The 17,380-nt window shown below is 40.8% G+C and overlaps 1 protein-coding gene across 1 annotated transcript in view; it reads right to left on the bottom strand.

Annotated features, from left to right (window-relative positions):
* Nucleotides 1–584: 584 nt before the first annotated feature.
* Nucleotides 585–17,380, bottom strand: part of ARSJ (arylsulfatase family member J) — a 92,321-nt gene continuing 75,525 nt past the window's right edge. Inside the window, exon 2 of the mRNA XM_075543887.1 lies at nucleotides 585–9,220. Coding sequence (XP_075400002.1) covers nucleotides 7,822–9,220 — 1,399 coding nt within the window. The 3' untranslated portion in view covers nucleotides 585–7,821. The remainder of the gene's footprint in view (nucleotides 9,221–17,380) is intronic.

The raw sequence follows: 17,380 nt of genomic DNA, 5'->3' as shown, positions 1-17,380 counted from the left end.
GGTTTATTTTCTTCAAAGAGAATTTACAATACGTAAGCCTGCAATTGTACAAGTGGGAGCACCGTGTTCCGGAGAGTTGGATAAAACAGAGAGCGTGCTGTTCCTTACAGCGACCTGAATTCAATTTGGATTTCAGGTCTATTTCTCAATTTTCACCTCCACTGTATCTTGCAGCTTAGAGGTTCAATGTTCTTGGCAGTTCTTGGGCAATTCGTCGTTCTCAGCTATCAGCCTTGCTGCCCAAGTTCTTGGCTCCTCATTACAGTAATTTTTTGCCAAGATTGTACTCTTAAGAGGATTCTCCACATGGGAAAAATCAATATTACATATTCTGGTGGTAGTATCATGAAAACTATCATTTTCATATTAAATAAAATTTTAAGCATTATCCATGAAGCCTTTTCTCATAGTCAATATTTGAAAAATAATTGAAGATACCAGCCAGTCATTTAAAATTCTTAAGACTGAATAAGCTTTGAGTCGTACGGCATTCTTTAGGCTTTAAAAAACAAAAGTTCTCAAAAATCATTTCAGTAAAGTGTGAGCATTTATTTCAAGATGGATTAATGATTTTCATTAATGATAATGAAAATATTTGGACTTGGGTATATATGCATACATGTGTGTGTTAAGTGGTGTGAGTACATATAGCTATCATAAATTTTAAAAATAAGTAAAATAATGCTATGCCACCACAAAAATTAGTTCTAGATTTTTATTCTGAAAAGCAAAGTTCACATTTAATACATAATATAAGATGGCGCCCCCCCCCCTGTTATTATCAGCTCAAGAATTTCTATCAAATAAAAGTTTAGGAATTTCTAATAAGTTATGTCATTTCTTGTTCCTTTTCAATTGTTGGACAGCATTTTCCCATAAAGAGTGTTATTGTAGTTGCGGAAAGAGACTTCAAATCAAAGAAAAAAATGGAAAGTAAGGGTAATGTGTTCCCGTGTGTCTAACTCCTACACGCAACGTTTTGCTGCTGTGCTTTTAGTCGTGTCACATCTTACTAATGAATCCAGAGTCCCTGGTGCTATTGTGGGTTTTGCATTGGACTGCCATCCATAAAGGCCAGCAGTTCGAGCCCAGCAGCTGCTCCCTGGAAGAAAGATGAAGCTATCTGCTCCCATAAAGACTTACATCCTTGGAAATCCACAGGAGCATGTGTACTCAGTCCTATAGGGTCACGGTGGGTCAGAACAAGCCCAGTGGCTATTAGTTAACTAATGAATTGATGAACTGCATAGGGATGCTGTGACCAATAAACCATTTACAGAAAAATATATACATATCTCCCAGGAAGCAGAATTCTGACTCTGCCAATTTGGAGAGTTTTATAATAAAGTCCTCAAGGTTGTGAGGTGTAGCCAATTTTGTCTCAGAATTCTGTGATGACAGAAGTTTAGTTGCTACTTATTCTTCTCCATATCATGATTTATTGCAAAAAAATTATGCAGTATAAACCCTAGCTCTGCCTTTTAAGAATTAAGTTAAGTTAATGTATTTGGTAATACCATACATGGATTTCCATAAGAGCAAACAAGTCAGTTTTACCAAATTTTAGTACAACTAAAATGCTACCTAGAAGTGAGGATGGTGAGATTTTGCCTCACTTAATTTGCATATGTCATCAGGAAAGAACAGTCATTGGTATAGGACATCATGGTTAATAGAGGGTCAGCAAAACGAGAAACTTCATCAGTGAGAGGGATCAACACAACAGCAGAAACAACGGATCTAAACAAATGTTGAGGAAGGTGTATGACCAGTATGTTCCTTAGAAAGAACGTTGGTGATGTTTGGTCTTACGTACTTTGGACATGTCATCAGTAGGATGGCTCACTTTATTACTCAACTCAATCCTTGTGCAATGACGTCACACTTGATCAAGTAGAGGGGTCAGCAACAGAGAGGGGTCAACAAGATGACTGATATAGTGACTTCCACAAAGGGCTGAAGCATAGAAACTTTTGTGAAGGTGTCACAGGAGCAGGTGATGCAGTGAGGCTATGAGTTGGAATCAACTTGAAGGCACCTAACAATAGCAGTCACAAGTTCTACGATATTCAAAATAGTGTTTAAGTAATCAATTTTCAGTGTCAAACAAAAGAGATAATATAGACAACAATTACTCTGAATTTTAGTCTTTGCTTTCTTACTGTCACGCTTTGTTAATATAACTATCTAATTTTGGAATTAGATTTTAGAGTGCTAGAAAATTTTGCATTTCATATTAATGCTATTATTAGAAAAGGTATTAGGGTTGACTAGGTCTACTTTCAGCATTTGAGTCCTTATGCAAGAAATAGAAACAGAAGACCCAAGAAAGTGTAGTCAACCATACCAATACACATGATTATTTCATTTGTCCATTCACAACTGTTTATCGAGTGTTGACTCTGGCCATGCATTGTTTTATATATTGGTATTATGATTATAAAGAAAAAAGTTTGAAATCTCTTTTCTTCAGATGCTTACATTTGAATGAGAGGATACAAACAGTAAAAAAAAAAATGCAAGTGGTGAAAATTGACAATGAACACTGATAATTGGCCAGGCCAAGGGATGATGGCCATTTGGGGCAAATGCAGCGAGGAGCTGGGGTTTTGGTTAGCTAAGACATGACTGTGTCTTCCAGGTGTTCTGGACATGAGCTGAGGGCAAGGGCCCTGTTTGCTGCTGCTCATCTTCATGCCCCCGCGGCTCTCTTTATGTGCAGCAGTCACGGGTTTAGGATGGACTGGGTGACCTTGGTGGTCAGTGAATCCCACCTTACACAGATCTACTTTTTCTTTCTTTTTTTTAAAATCATTTTATTGGGGGCTCATACAACTCCCACCACAATCCATAAATACAACAATTATGCAAAGCACATCTTCACATGCGCTGCCCCCATCATTCCGAAAACATCCGCTCTCCACCCAAGCCTCTGGCATCAGCTCCTCATTGTTTCCCCTCCCTCCCTTCTCCCCACTTCCTCATAAACCCTTGTAATTTATACATTCCCCTAGCTGCTCTCATGACTTTCTCCTAGTCCTGAAAGTTAGATAGTTTAACTAAGTGCCTTGGTGACTTGGAGTTCAGTCTAGCTGTTCTTTCAGCTTCCTGAATGGTTGCCTGGTTTTCATTCATTAAGCTGGGGAATTTTCCTCCAAGAATTCTCACTATTTTTGCAGATGACTTTATTGTGTCTTCTTCTGGTGATCCACCTTTTCTAATGTTATCTTCATAATATCAGACATAGCTTTTAGGTTTTCTTGAGCTTCCCTGATGATCTTAGAATTTTGTTCACATTTGTTAAAGTCTGCTTGTCTCTCCAAGTCAGTGATGCACTTCTCTACTTTCTCCAGTCGATTCTTGAGGCACATGCTTCTGCTACTGATTTTTCTTATCTCCTCCATTTGCCTTTGGCGTATGGACTTTATCTTCTCTATTGTTTCATCCTTTTTCTTTAGTGTTTCCCTCATATCCTGTATGACTCCAAGCAGCATTCTGTAAATTTCTTTCTGTGGCAGCGCAATGTCTGCTTCTTCTATGTGTGTCGCTAGGTTCAGGACATCTTCTGCCATTGGCTTTTGTTTCTCCTGTTTTTTCATTGAGGTCGTTGGGGCTGATGGCTTTTTGTGTTGCATTGTTTTAGAGGAGCGTGTTGCCATTTTCCAGGGAGTTGAAGAGCACTGGCTCTCTGGGATACTTGTAGGAATGCTTCTTTGAACTGCTACAGCTAGTTTCATGATAGAATTAGCCTACCACTTCATGCTCCTCTTGCTTCGCTCTCAAGGGGAGTGCCCCAGAAGGCTATTGGGTTCCCTGATTTGATGTAGAGCACTGTGAATGGCAGGAGGAATTGCCCTGGCCAGGTAGATCACTGCAGAGGTTGGGCAGAGGTTCCTACAGCAGCTTGGAACATTGGTGAGTGTTGGCCAAGCTGCCTTAGGCCATGTGAGGCACTAAGGTAGGCAGGAAGAAGTCCCCTCAGTCACCTCAGCACCGCTTGGTGGTCCACGTGGAGAGAGCCGGAGAGAGAGCAGGAGAAAAAAAGCTACTTTTTCTTTTTTCATACCCTGTTACCCAAAAAGTCCCTGAGTGGTTCAATAGGTAAATGTTTCATAACTCACCTAAAGGTAGGCATTTTGAAACCCCCCGAATGCCTCAGACAACACACCTGGTAATCTGCTTCTGCGACCCTCTGTTTTCTCTCCTGATCACATGGGGTGGCCATGAACTGGAGCTGACTGGATGTCCATGAACAATCATCCACTCGCTGCATTGCTGCCCCACTTGGATAGAATGTGAACTGCACATGGGCAAGAGCATTCGTTTTGTTCACTGATGCACGCCCCAGCATCTGTAACTTTGCCAGAAACATGGAATTTAATAAATATATGCTGACAGAATCAGCAATTTTAAGCAAGTAATTTTTCCTAAGAAGAAATAATACCCTTATTAACTTAAGAGAGAAGACTTTTATTTGCTACTTTGGGTAAGCCAGCTTTTCCCAGCTAGCAGCATATATTCTGACTGCTACTGGGCCAAAGCACACATTGTGTGTGCGTAAAAATGATTAGGAAGCTAACCTGGGCCGAGTTGATTTCTCTTGAAAAAGTTAAATGTAAAAACATAGTAATCATATCATTATTCTCCAATTATCAGTGGCCCAGTTTTCTCTGTACTTGATTTTTTAAGGGGATACACTCAAGAACATGGTAACTGACATTCAGGTATGTTTTTCTTTCTTGGAAAGCAAGGAAATGGTATGAAAAACTTCTGGACGCATATTCTTTAAATAGAAGCTACAGATCATTAGGCATTTTCTCCATTTAAAGCCAATTCCTCCCAATTTTTAATTTTATTTGGAGCAATATGTTCACAACCTTGCATACCTTAGGGGAAAAAAGATTTTTTTTGACAAAAGGAGTAGAATGCAATTCAACAGTTGCAGCAGTTGAAGGAGCTCTCAGCACTTGAAGCTGGATTTAGAAGGGGGTGCAGAATGCAGGATACCATGGCTGAAGTTGGATGGATCTTGGCGGAAAGCAAAGAACAGCAGAAAGAATCTGTGTGGAAGCTAGCACATTAGAGATAAAACTGTAAAGTGGCAATTCCAGAACCCTTGCTGAGCTCACAGGGAACCTGTACATGGATTATGCGGATTCATTTTACCCAGTGAAGGGATGCTGACAGCTTTAAAATTAGGCAAGGTTTGTGTCAGGGTTGTATCCTTTCACCACAGTGATTCAATATGCATGTTGGGCAAATGATCTAAGAAGCAGGATGATGGGAGGGAGAACACAGTATCACGATCGGAGGAAGGCTCATTAACAATGTGTGATATGCATACAATAATCTTGCTTGCTGAGAGCAATGAGGACTTGAAGCACTTTCTGGTGAAGATGAAAAATGGCAGCCGCAATGTAAGAAAAGTCCTCATAACTGGATCAAGAAACAATTTCAGGATAAATAAAAGAAATGCTGAAGTTGTCAAGAATTTCATTTTACCTGTGTCTACCATGAACACTCATGGAAAAGCAATCAAGAACCCAGAGGACATATTGCACTGGGCAAGTCTGCTGCAAAGGACCTCTTTAGAGTGTTAGAGAGCGTCCCTTGAGGACTGAAGTGTACCGGATCCACGCCATGGCATCTGTCACTGCCGCAGACACGCGAAAGCTGGACGATGATAAGGAGACTGAAGAAGAATTGATGCCACTGAGTGATGGTGGTGAGCAAGAATCCCGAAGGTACCATGAACTACTTTGTATTAAACAACAAAATGAAATAAAATATTCCCAAAATAAGCCTATAATAAGTTGATGATTTTGTTGTTCATTTTAGTAATCTCACCAATATTTTACAGATTCTTTTATATAGAATCTCAAATTAGCCCTTTGAGTTCTGACAGAAACATATGCAGTGTCACACTCTCATAGCACTTTGTGCATTTTATCACAGTTGTAACTTAAACAGATCACAGTTCTAGCTATCTGTGATTTTAAAGTGTAAACAACGAGACTTAGAAGCCTCTATTCCCTTTAGTGGAAGAGGGCACATGCCAAGGAAACCCCAGGACGAAGAGAAACCACATCTGCTTATGTTTACTGAGGACCCATGATAAACTTCATTTTAGGAAATGTCCCTTGAACATCCTCGTGTTATTTTCAAGTATGAGTTACCCACGTAGATATTTAACCAGTCCAGCTGGGTCCCAAAAAACCCTGATAGCATAATAGGGTTGCTAATTACAAGGCCAATAATTAGTAATCATTCCCCTCTCTACAGAAGATAAGTGAAGCTTTCTACTCCCATAAAACTTTACAGTCTGGAAACCCACAGGGGCAGTTCTACTGTGTCCTACAGGGTTATTATGGGTTAGAATTGACTAGACGGCAGTTAATTATTCATAGAGGCAGGATTTCTTGGCTCTTCCATTTTTCCGTATCTCCTTACAGTACATGAGTAGGTATATGAGTAGGATGCACTTGGTATATAAGTAGAAACCTTATAAATAACATTTATCATAACAAGTAAATTTCTATCTTTTTGCAGTAGTCACAAAGAAACACAACTCTTACATAAAGAATTTGAACATACCATGGGCTACTTTATATTGAATAATAAAATGAAATGAACTATTTCAGAAATTAAATTCAAATAATTTTATCATCTTGTTCATTTTAGAAATCTCAATAATATTTTATATATTCTTGTATATAGAATATCAAAAAATCCAAAATTAAATTATTGTGCATGATAGCACACATACCTTTGATTCCCAGTTTACAAAGACTGATGGCTGTTTGTTGAGATGAAGAATATAATATAATCTTACCCAGAAGTTAGATCAGAATAGCTTGACTACATTTTCTAGTACCATAAAATAAAATTATTTTAGTAAACACAAAAATAAAATGTTGATTATAGAAACAATAAAGCTGTTTCAGCTCTTTACAAATACTGAATTTCCAAATACGTAGTAAGAAAAATATTTAAAGTAATGATTAAACAATGATAATTGGAGTTTTTTCCTGAATAATTTTTTTGCTATAGTTATATATTCACACAGTATTATAGTAATTTATAGGTCTACAGTGTCTAGGAATCTTGAAGACATGAATCTTGAAGACATGAATCTTGAAGACATGAAGACCAAATCTAATTGTATTCAGAAAATAGGAATAAAATAATTAAAAGGTAACTTGTACAGTTTTTTAAAACAAAATATCTTTTTCTGTAAAAACAAATTATGTATAATATTCTGAAATATCCTTCTATTAAAGTGTTTAGAAATAGTTACATTCATTTCTTGGCAGTGAGCTCAAACAGTCTCCTTGGCCATTTTCTCATGCATGAAAAAATGAGGTGCAAGCTGTTAACATATGAGGAAATCAGCTTAGCTTCACAGGAAAAAAATGATACATGAAATAAAATTAATTTAAGACATTTTTATGTGGCAGATTAAAAAAAACTAGGCATGTCTATTTTTCAAGGCCTCTGAGGTGATGCAACCTTTGACAACACGACATTATTAAAGGTAGTTTTTTTTTAAATTATGCTACCCTGTATCCTTCATCAAATGAGCACATTCTTTCATAGTCAACTCCGTCCTCTCATAATTGACAGCATTGCGTTCATCAGCTGACTGGAGCCCCGCAGTTGAACTTATTCCTGAGCGCATTTGGCGGGCAGCCAGGATGCAGAAGTCTCTGGGGAGCTGAGCAACACGCACCGGGCGCTATCACCGTGATGTCACCGAGCCTGCGAAACAGCCGCAAGGTTAAGGATCCATTTTACCCAGGCAGGAAAAAAGAATAATTGTCATTATCCCCGAGTGGTACCGGAACGGCAATTTGGAATTGAGTCCGTTTTCCGCTGTTTCTTCTTTATCCTACCTTTCTTCTGCTTTTTCTCAGCCTTACTCTTCCTTGGCTTTGTGTTCTTCTTTTCTTTATACCAGGGTCCCCACACGCCTCCATTCAGCTGGGGGTTACTCCTGGGGTCCCTGGGGGGGTACTTGACCGGCACCGCGGTTTTGTTGAACTTCGAGAGCCTGCGCAGCAGCTGCTTCACGATCCCAGGGTACCGACCAGAAAGGTCCACCCTTTCATACGGGTCAGCCGTGATGTTGAAAAGCCAAACACTTTTGCCAGATGGCAAAGTAATCCGCTCGTTGTGCCACCGGTTGGGGCCCAGGTTGCTGAAAGCCTGAGGGGGCACCCAGTCGCTGTAGCCGGGGTCGCCCGTGAGCAGTTTCCAGTGCTGCACTCGGATGGCCGACTGGATGGCAGTGTTCCAAATGCCGAAGCCTGCTGCCCACGAGCCGTTTTTCGCCCTGGTGTAGATCGGGTCAATGTTGTGTAAAATGTCCACTCGGGGTGAACGGAGGCCTTCGCTGATGGTCTCCCAAATGTCGTACCCATCCAGCTGCAGGTCCTCTTCGATCTGCCCCTCAGCCAGTGTAATCAGAGTGGGATACCAGTCAGTGATGTGCACCAGCTCCCTACACACGGTGCCCTTGTTTTTCAGAAGTGGGCTGTGCACAAAGCCAACAGCCCGGATCCCACCTTCCCAGTATGTGCCTTTGCTGCCCCGCAGAGGCCAGTTACTGCCCCCTGCTGTCGGCTGGCCGCCGTTGTCCGAGGAGTAAATCAAAACGCTGTTGTTGTAGAAACCATACTTCTTCAGAGCGAGGGTCACGTTGTTGATGGCTTCATCGAGGCAGGTGAGCATGGCAGCATACCTCCGCCTGTTTATGTTGATGATGGAGCGGTAGGGTTCCAAGTACCGGCCAGGGGCTTGCAGGGGGGAGTGAACAGCTTGGTAGGCAATGTATAAGAACAAAGGCTTGCTGGGGTTGTGGGAGGCTAAGACTCGCTGCACTCTCTGAGTGTACATCTGTGTGGAGTAGATGCCATGGTCATAGTAGTCCCAGGCAGCGCTGTCATTTTCATACAGATCGTAGCCACACATCCCCGGGCTGTCACACTTGTAGTGTGTGTAGTAATCACCACTCCCCAAGAGGGAACCGAAAAAGGTGTCGAATCCTCTCTTGGTGGGCATGCATTCTTTTCTGTAGAAACCCAAGTGCCATTTTCCAACCATGTGTGTTGAATAGCCAACCTCCTTCAGCTTCTGAGGTAGGCTTGCATTGTCCAGAGGTAAGCAGTTGGGTTGGGTTGGTCTTATGATCGAATGCTGAAGCCCGGTGTGTATCTGATACCTGGACAAAAGAGCAAACGTTTTGTCAATACGGGATGAAAGAGCAACCCACACACAAAACTGATCCCTGAATTAAAGGTGTCTATGAGGAGAAACTTTATTCAAATGATATGTAACCAGTAATTTCTTCCACTGACGCTAAATTCTTATTCTACCTTATATTTAATGTATGAAATATTTTAAATCTAAATCAGGACTTTTGAAACTGAGATTTCACTATTTATCTCAAAGTGTTGCTGGAATTCTAATTTGAATAGGCTTTAATCTCTTAATTATGTGACATAGAAAATTAACAAGCTTGGGAAAACAACAAACAGGGCCCCAATATTATTATATTTTCAGCTTGAGTATCTCACATTATCTCACAATATCTTCCGTTATTTCCAGCGAATTTAGTAGTACTGAAAAGAAACACAAACATGTACAAAATCACCCTGCTCTACTGTCAGATAGTTTTTCACACTAAGGTTGCAAATGTTCAGATCTCTGTAAAGAAAGCGGAGATGCTCTGGCTGCACAATACGTTGTTGTCAAAAGACCCTTTTAGACAGATATCTCAGCTAGTGCAATGGCTAGCGCTTTCCCTGGTGGCATAGCAGTGAAGCCTTAGGGTGCGATTCGCAAGATCTGCAGTTCAAATCCATCAGGCACTTGGAGGGAGAAAGATGGGGATTTCGAATCCAGGAAACCCACAGGGGCCATTCTCGTCTGTCCTATAGGGTCACTGCGAGTCAGCATGAACCTGATGGTAGTGCGCGTTTGTTGTTGCTGTTGCAACGGTATCATGGAAATGAGTCACGTGTTTCCCCTGGTGTCTCCTTTTTATCACAATTGCTTATTAATATAGTCGAAGGAAAGGTGGCAAGCCTTTCTATGGGTTAAGCTCAAGTAAATGTTTGTTTCTGGCCTTCTTTTTATGAGTGCTTCTGCCAATGCTGTCATTTTCCCCAGAAAACTCATAAATGTATGAGTTTTCAACTGGCTGGAGATACGCCTATTAGTTCCTGACATTTTGAAATGGCTGTTACACAAATTCAAAGAGGATTTTCAAAAAGAGAACACAAAATCGAAGAAAATAAAAGTTGCAGAGACTGTAAGAGTGTAAGGGAAAATATGAAAATATTTTTAGAATCAAATTACAAAGAGTAATTATTGAGCCCCAAATCAAAGCTTTACCCAAATCCAGCAAGTCTTATTTGGTGAAAAATTTAATTCATGTTTAAATGATCATATGATGGTATGGCAGTACAACACAACTGTGAGTTCTCTGGAAATGTCACTTGCAATAAGACACCGATGGTGTCATGGATCCTGCTGTAAATCCTCATCTCTCTGCCTGTGATTATAATCCCAACTGGGATTGGATTGTCTGTGATGCACATGGAGCTGGATGAGTGTTGAGTCTGTTCAGTGTTGCCAATCTCCCACATAATATAAAGATGAGCCGATTAAGGAAGTTGAGATGGAAAAATGTGCCCAATTAACGTAGAGAACTCCCAGGATCCAGGGAACAGATGCTGAAGGGACAAGGACCTTTCCTCGGTGATGACAGAAAGAGAAAGCTAACCCTCCCTATGCCTCGAACGACTGACCCACTATGCTGTGAGAAAAGAACTCCTGTTGTGTAAGCAGCCCACCTGTATTCTTTTTGTCATAACAGCGCCACACAACAAAGACGGTGCTGGAGGGCTGGAGGGCCAGTGGGAGCCCTTGGGTACGGTAGTGCAGTGGATCAACACACTTAGTTGGGAACTGAAAAGTTTGGCATGTGAGTCTACCCAGACATTCCTCTGAAAGCCCGGATGGCAATCTACCTCTGACAAATCAGCCATAAACGCTCTGTGTGGCTCACGGTTCTACTGACGCACACTGGGTCAGCCTGAGGGAGAAACAATTCCAGGTCAACCGATGGCGAGATCTGCTCACTAACACCAGGCAGCCTTCCTAAGGCCCCTGGAGACTCTGCTGCTCCCCTTGCTGTTAAGGTTGCTCACCCATCATAGCTGTGTTCATTTCAGATGCCATGAGTCCCAAAGACGAAGTGGTTCATGCGGTTTCAGGCGTCATTCAGACGGTGCTTATTCCCTTGATAATTTATATCCAGTTCAGGATCTAAGACATTCACTTGTGAAACCACTTAAGTACATGACAAGGTGGTAACATCCATCGATGTAAATGTAGACGTTTTTTTAAAGGAGAAATATGGGTGAGTAGGGATTTTAAGGTGTCGTGGGCTTTAGGTTGTTAACTAAATAATTATCTCATGGACAACACAGACTTGGCCAAAATGTCCATTCTACTAATTCGAGCCCTTTTGACTGTCTTGGTCCCTTTTCATCGAATGTGCTTAAAGCTGAAGAACCCAAGGTTTGCAAAAATGGTGTGACTATCGGAAACCTACAAAGGAAAACAGAAAAAGAAAGAGCCTGCTACTGTCAGTAGATGGGAGAGTGTTCCAAAAAACAAGACAGTTCTGAGCTCCGAGTATTAATCAACTATGACTTCTGTTTCCAGCTGGAAATTCTAGAGCCAGCAACTTAAAGGACCGATTGCAGCAGGCGAGAGATCAGACACACGCACGCGCAAAGGTGCTCAACCCTCCGCTAATGGGAGGCCACGTGGGGCGGAATTTCGGGCAGGCATTAGGTTAGAAGTTTGGAATCCGACAGAGCTGGGTTTGCTTTGGCTCCACTGCTTACTAGCTGTGAGGCTTTGGACAGTGTTTAACCTTCTTGATCCTCAGTTTCCTCATCTGTAAAATAGGGACAATCATACACATTTCGTTTGTGAACATGACAAGAGAGCACAGAGGCTGGTTGGCAGAGAATAGTCAAAACCGACAGCATTTTTTTCCGTTATTATTCTAGAATTATGAACTGTGTATTGCTAGTATTCTTATGTAAGGTTTTATGATTTATAAACCTCTTTTCGTACGCTTTTTGTATGTACTCCTCACCACAATAGTGAGTATCGAAGTTCTTTTTGCTCAGTGTGGGACTGTGAAACTAATTCCTGAACACAGAGGCTGGCACTGAGGCTTTCCCTACTTGTTTTAGGAATATGAGCAATATTTTAAGAAATCAAAGAGCAGAGTACAGATGCCCAAGCTCTTGAGAAGCATGTTTGTTCAAATGAAAGAGAAAAATCTAAGAATTTGTAAACTGGATAGTGGGGCTTATGCTAATCCCAGAAAAATGTGGACCTCCTTTAACAGAGATGACAGAGTACTTCACACACACACACACACACACTCAAAATGCTTAAATGACCAGTTATTTTTTTGAACCAGCACCTAAATCCAACAAAATGCTGTAAATATAGGAAACATACAAAGTAAAAGAGAGAAGGAAAGCCAGCTTATTTTTTAAGCTTAGTGTTATATAAATAGCTTAGGAGAATGACATGGCATTTTAAAGTCTTCCTATTATTTTTGTGAAATGGGAACTGAGCTGTCTGATAGGAGTGTATGCTGGTGATGCGAATGGCACTCATACTTTCACGGCAGTTAATAACACACTTAGTTTTCCTTCTTTCTGTATCTTCTCTGCTATAACTCTGTAGAGCAGGCAGGTGTGTTCCATTTACTCATTCTATTAAGCCAAAAACAAATAGATAATGTAGCTCAGAGCATCTAGTAGACCGCCCAGACTTACAGCTGTAATACTGGTTTTTGGCTTCATAGGTCATTCAACATTGAAACCTAAACTCATGTAAACTTTGCATTAATTGATTTGGATTAGTCGTACATATTCATTCATTCACTTGGTTGAACAATATTACGGAGGGTATTGGATGCCAAGGGGCACAGGAAGTAAATCTGTTTCCACTCTTCAAAGCTCGGAAGTTAGGGAGGGGCTGCAAGTAAAGCTCTTACTAGCTCAGGGCTGCCCTGCAGGACGGAGTTCCCTCATCCCGGGGTTGGTGTAGGATGGAGGAGGTTCTGTCAGTCACATCCGAGTGGGGGAACAGCATTGTGGGTTCTGCTCACAAGAATCTAAACAGAATCTTTAATATCAGGAAGGCCATGGTTGTAATGTAGGGAACAACATGGTTTAATAGTGAATGGATGGCTAACAGCGGGGGATTTGGCTTAATAACTTTAACTTAGCAAGCGGCTTAAACACTAATGAGATAATTATTCAAAATGTACTATGAAGTTCTAGTCAATTAGTCGAGGGACCTTGATCTGAAAGGTCGTTTCAAGAGCAATACAGCAAGAGTTCTTTTTTTTTTTAAGTCCTAAACAAATTAATCAATATCATCGACAACTTCAATAAAGAGGCAGACAGGATGATGATGATTAGAGAGGAAGAGTTAATATTGTAAACGGAAGATTCAAGGTTCAAAATATTCTAACCAGTCTGAAACACGGATGAAACAAAGAAAATGAAATATATAAATGAAACAGAAAGAAAGAGAGGACTGACAGAGTGAGAATCATATGTCAAAGGATGGAAATTTGATTAAAGGAGCTATTCTGGCCAAATCTGGAATAATTTAATTTTCAAAATAAATAGCCAGAGGAATGAGTTAGATTGAGTGTATAAATGGTAACTCCTGAGTCCAAATTGATACAAATAAATAATAAAGGCTGGATAGAATATGAACTCTTGCCAAAGTGTTAAAGTGACGCCTATTCAGTGATCTGCCTATCAATTCATTGAAAAGGGTAACTGGCATTCACGGAGCACTGCAGACCCCATCTTAGTCTGGTGACCAACGTTAACATGTTAATATAGCACAAGTGAAAACCAGGTGCTCCTGCTGAGATGCGAAAGAAGAGCCCACTCACCTGGAGTCACAATTAAACAAAACCAAATTGAGGACCATCCTACGATATGCCTTCAAAAGTGTCAAGGTCATGAAAGTTAAAAGACTGTGGAACTTTCCCAGACTGAAAGAATTAAAAGACAAACTATTGATATACAAAATGTGATTCTCTGTTGGGATGATTTATAAAAAGGGCATGCTTGGTGACTTTTGGGAAATGAAAATACATTCTAGGGATTCAGTGGGCATTACAATGTTACCATCCTGATTTTGATGGCTTCTCTATGGTTCTAGAACAGGATTTCCATGTTTATCAAGAATTTACACTGAGTATGGGAAATGACTATGTAACTAATTTTTAAATGATTCGGACAAATATGCTATCTGTCCCATTCTTATAATTTGTTTATAAGATTGCTTCAATTTCTAAGACTCTGGAATAAATAGAAGTGGTTACACCTTGTTTTAAAACCGATTTTTCATGGATGAATCATATAAAGCTAAGTGATCTGAGTAGTTGCAGCTGACCAAATATTTAATGAAGAACAAAAGAGGAAAATAACAACTAAAATGCTACCAAGGTCACATAATAAAAAGGCAGTGTACACATTCTGAGAATTAATGACTCCATTCTAAACTAAAAAGAAAACATAAATTGAGAGTGTGTAGAGTGATGGAATTTATGATGTTGTGCATGTCACCAGGTGAACTCTGACACATAGAGACCCTATGAAAAAGAGTGGAACAATAGCACATGGTTTCCAAGGTTGCAAAATGAGGATGGATTCTGGCTGAAAGCAGAGAATACCAGAAATATGTTTATGTATGTTTTACTGACTATGCAAAGTATTTCACCCTGTGGATCATAAAATAAACTATGGAAACATTGCGAAGACTAGGTCTTCCAGAACACTTCATTGTGCTCATGTGGAACTGTGCATAGATCAACAGGCAGAAGTGCAAATAGAAGAAAAGGATATGATTGGTTTCAAGTGTTTATTAGGATTTTATACTTTAAATTTTTATATTGAACATGTCATCTAAGAAGCTAGACTCCATAAAGAATGCCTCAATAGAACCAAAGGAAGGCTCAATAACCTGTAATATGCTGAAGACACAGCCTTGCTTGCTGAAGCTGAAAAGGACTTGAAGCACACACTGACAAGATCAAACACTACAGCCTTCAGTATGGATTACAGCCCAGTGTAGAGAATCCCAACATCTGCATGACGTGACCAATAGAAAAGTGCATAATGAATGGAAAAAATATTGAAGTTGTCAAGGATTGTAGCTAAATCAACACTCATGGAAGCAGCAATCAAGAAGTCACATGGCACGTTGATTTGGGCAAATCTGCCCTATAAGGGCTCTTTGAAGTGTTCAAAAGCAAAGATATCACTTAGAGGAGTAAGATATGCCTCACCCAAGTAAAATATTTCCCATCGCCTCATATGCATGTGAAACGTCCACCGGTGGCATTGTGGTTACACAATGGGCTGCTAACTGCAAGGTCAGCAGTTTGAAACCACCAGCTAGCTCCGAGGGAGAAAAATGGGGCTTTCTACTCCTGCAAAGAGTTACATTCTCAGAAACTCACATGGGCAGTTCTTCCCTGTCCTAAAGGGTCATTGTGAGTCATCGATGGCAGTGAAAGAATAGATATATCCCAACCCGATGCTCATTTGCTTTTTTGTTGTGAGAAGGATAGTGCATTTGGAGTTCATTCACCAGGTCAGACTGCTAATCAAGCTTTCTATTTAGACATGCTGAACAGATTGCATACCAAAAAAAAAGGCCTGATCTGTGGCAGACAGGGGACTGGCTTTGTTGCCATGACAATGCACCTGCTCACACAGACATCTCAGTGTGCCAGTCTTTGGCAAGAAACAGCATGCCTCTCTTGGAGCCATGCACTTTATTCACCTGATCTCGTTCCATGTGACTTCTTTTTGTTTTCATAAATGAAGAACTATATGAAAGGACATTGATTTGGTGATGTAGATGAGGTGAAGAAAAAAACAAGGGAGGTGCTGTCAGCCATCCAAACAGATGAGTTTGAAAAATATGTCCAAGAATGGAATTACACTTAGCATCATTTCCTCCAGGGAAGTAAGCCAAACACAAAAGGATAAGAACAACATGAGTTCACTGAGGTAAGCTTAAAAACAAACAAACAAACAAACAAACCAAAGCAGGGCATAGGGGAAAAGCTACTCTATACATACATCCCTGGGGTAAGGTCCAGCAACTATGGCAGCGGCCAAACCCAATCCAGGGATACATATGGCAGCCAACTAATAAAGGGGTAAAGAAAGAGGGGGGAAAAAAGAAATGGCTAGGGGGAGAGCAGGGCACTAACCCACCTAAGGGGAGGGTATTGTGTATATATATCCATGGGGGGGAGGGAGGGTGGGAGAGAGAGAGAGAGAGAGAGAAAGAGAGAGAGAGAGAGAGAGAGAGAGAGAGAGAGAGAGAGAGAGAGAGAGAGAGAGAGAGAGAGAGAAAGAGAGAGAGAGAGAGAGAGAGAGAGAGACCAGGCTTCAACCTGATGCACCAAGATGTAAATAAAACATACTTGCCTGTTCCAGGGAACCAGTAGAGAAGTCTGCAGGACCTGGCCCCAATCCCAACTATGTGGACACCACCCCCCCGCCCTCAGAAGAAAACACTTCAGAGGACAGCAAAAGATCTACAACTTGGAGAGAGGGGAACGTCTGATTAGAGCACATGGGAAAAATGAAAAAAGATGGAGAGGGAGGGCAGGATGCTCTGACCCACCAAGCCTCGAAGATGATATTCCTGCTCAGAGCAGACAATGCAAAGAGAGAACCATAGGGCCAGCCCCACCACAAGACATGACATTCCTCACTAAACCATAGCGCTGTGGGGGACAATACTGGAGACACAGTGTGGGAATTGTGCACAATCTGACCCCATCACTCTGGACAAAACACCAAGGGCATTTAACAGAGCAGCAAGAGGAGCACAGTGATGAAATCCCTGGTGAATACCAAAAGTAGACTTTGGAGACAGTGTGTGGCACCCATGAGACTGGACTGGAAAATACTCGTAAAGGCCAACAAACAGACCTTGAACTATTTATAAGCCTTTCCATTTTTGTCAGTGACTTTCTTTTTGTTATTTTTATTATTGTTGTTGTGATTGTTTTCGTGGTCTTGACTTCCTTTGTTGTTTTATTTGGCTTTGCGGGGTTTTGTGTTTATTAATGTCTCTGCATGTCTATCTAGATAAGAAAGGTGGGATAAATAATTTGGAGATGAGAAGAATGAGTGCAGTGGTTCAGGAGGGATGGGAGAAAGGAAAGGGGAGAACCAACCCAGGGACAAGGGAACAAGTGAATTAAAATCAATGGAGAGAAAGGTATAGGATG

Source organism: Tenrec ecaudatus, chromosome 3, assembly GCF_050624435.1.
Source record: "Tenrec ecaudatus isolate mTenEca1 chromosome 3, mTenEca1.hap1, whole genome shotgun sequence".
Lineage (NCBI taxonomy): Eukaryota > Metazoa > Chordata > Mammalia > Afrosoricida > Tenrecidae > Tenrec > Tenrec ecaudatus.
Note: the sequence above shows the minus strand (reverse complement) of the source record. Positions and strands in the feature narration are given on the sequence as shown.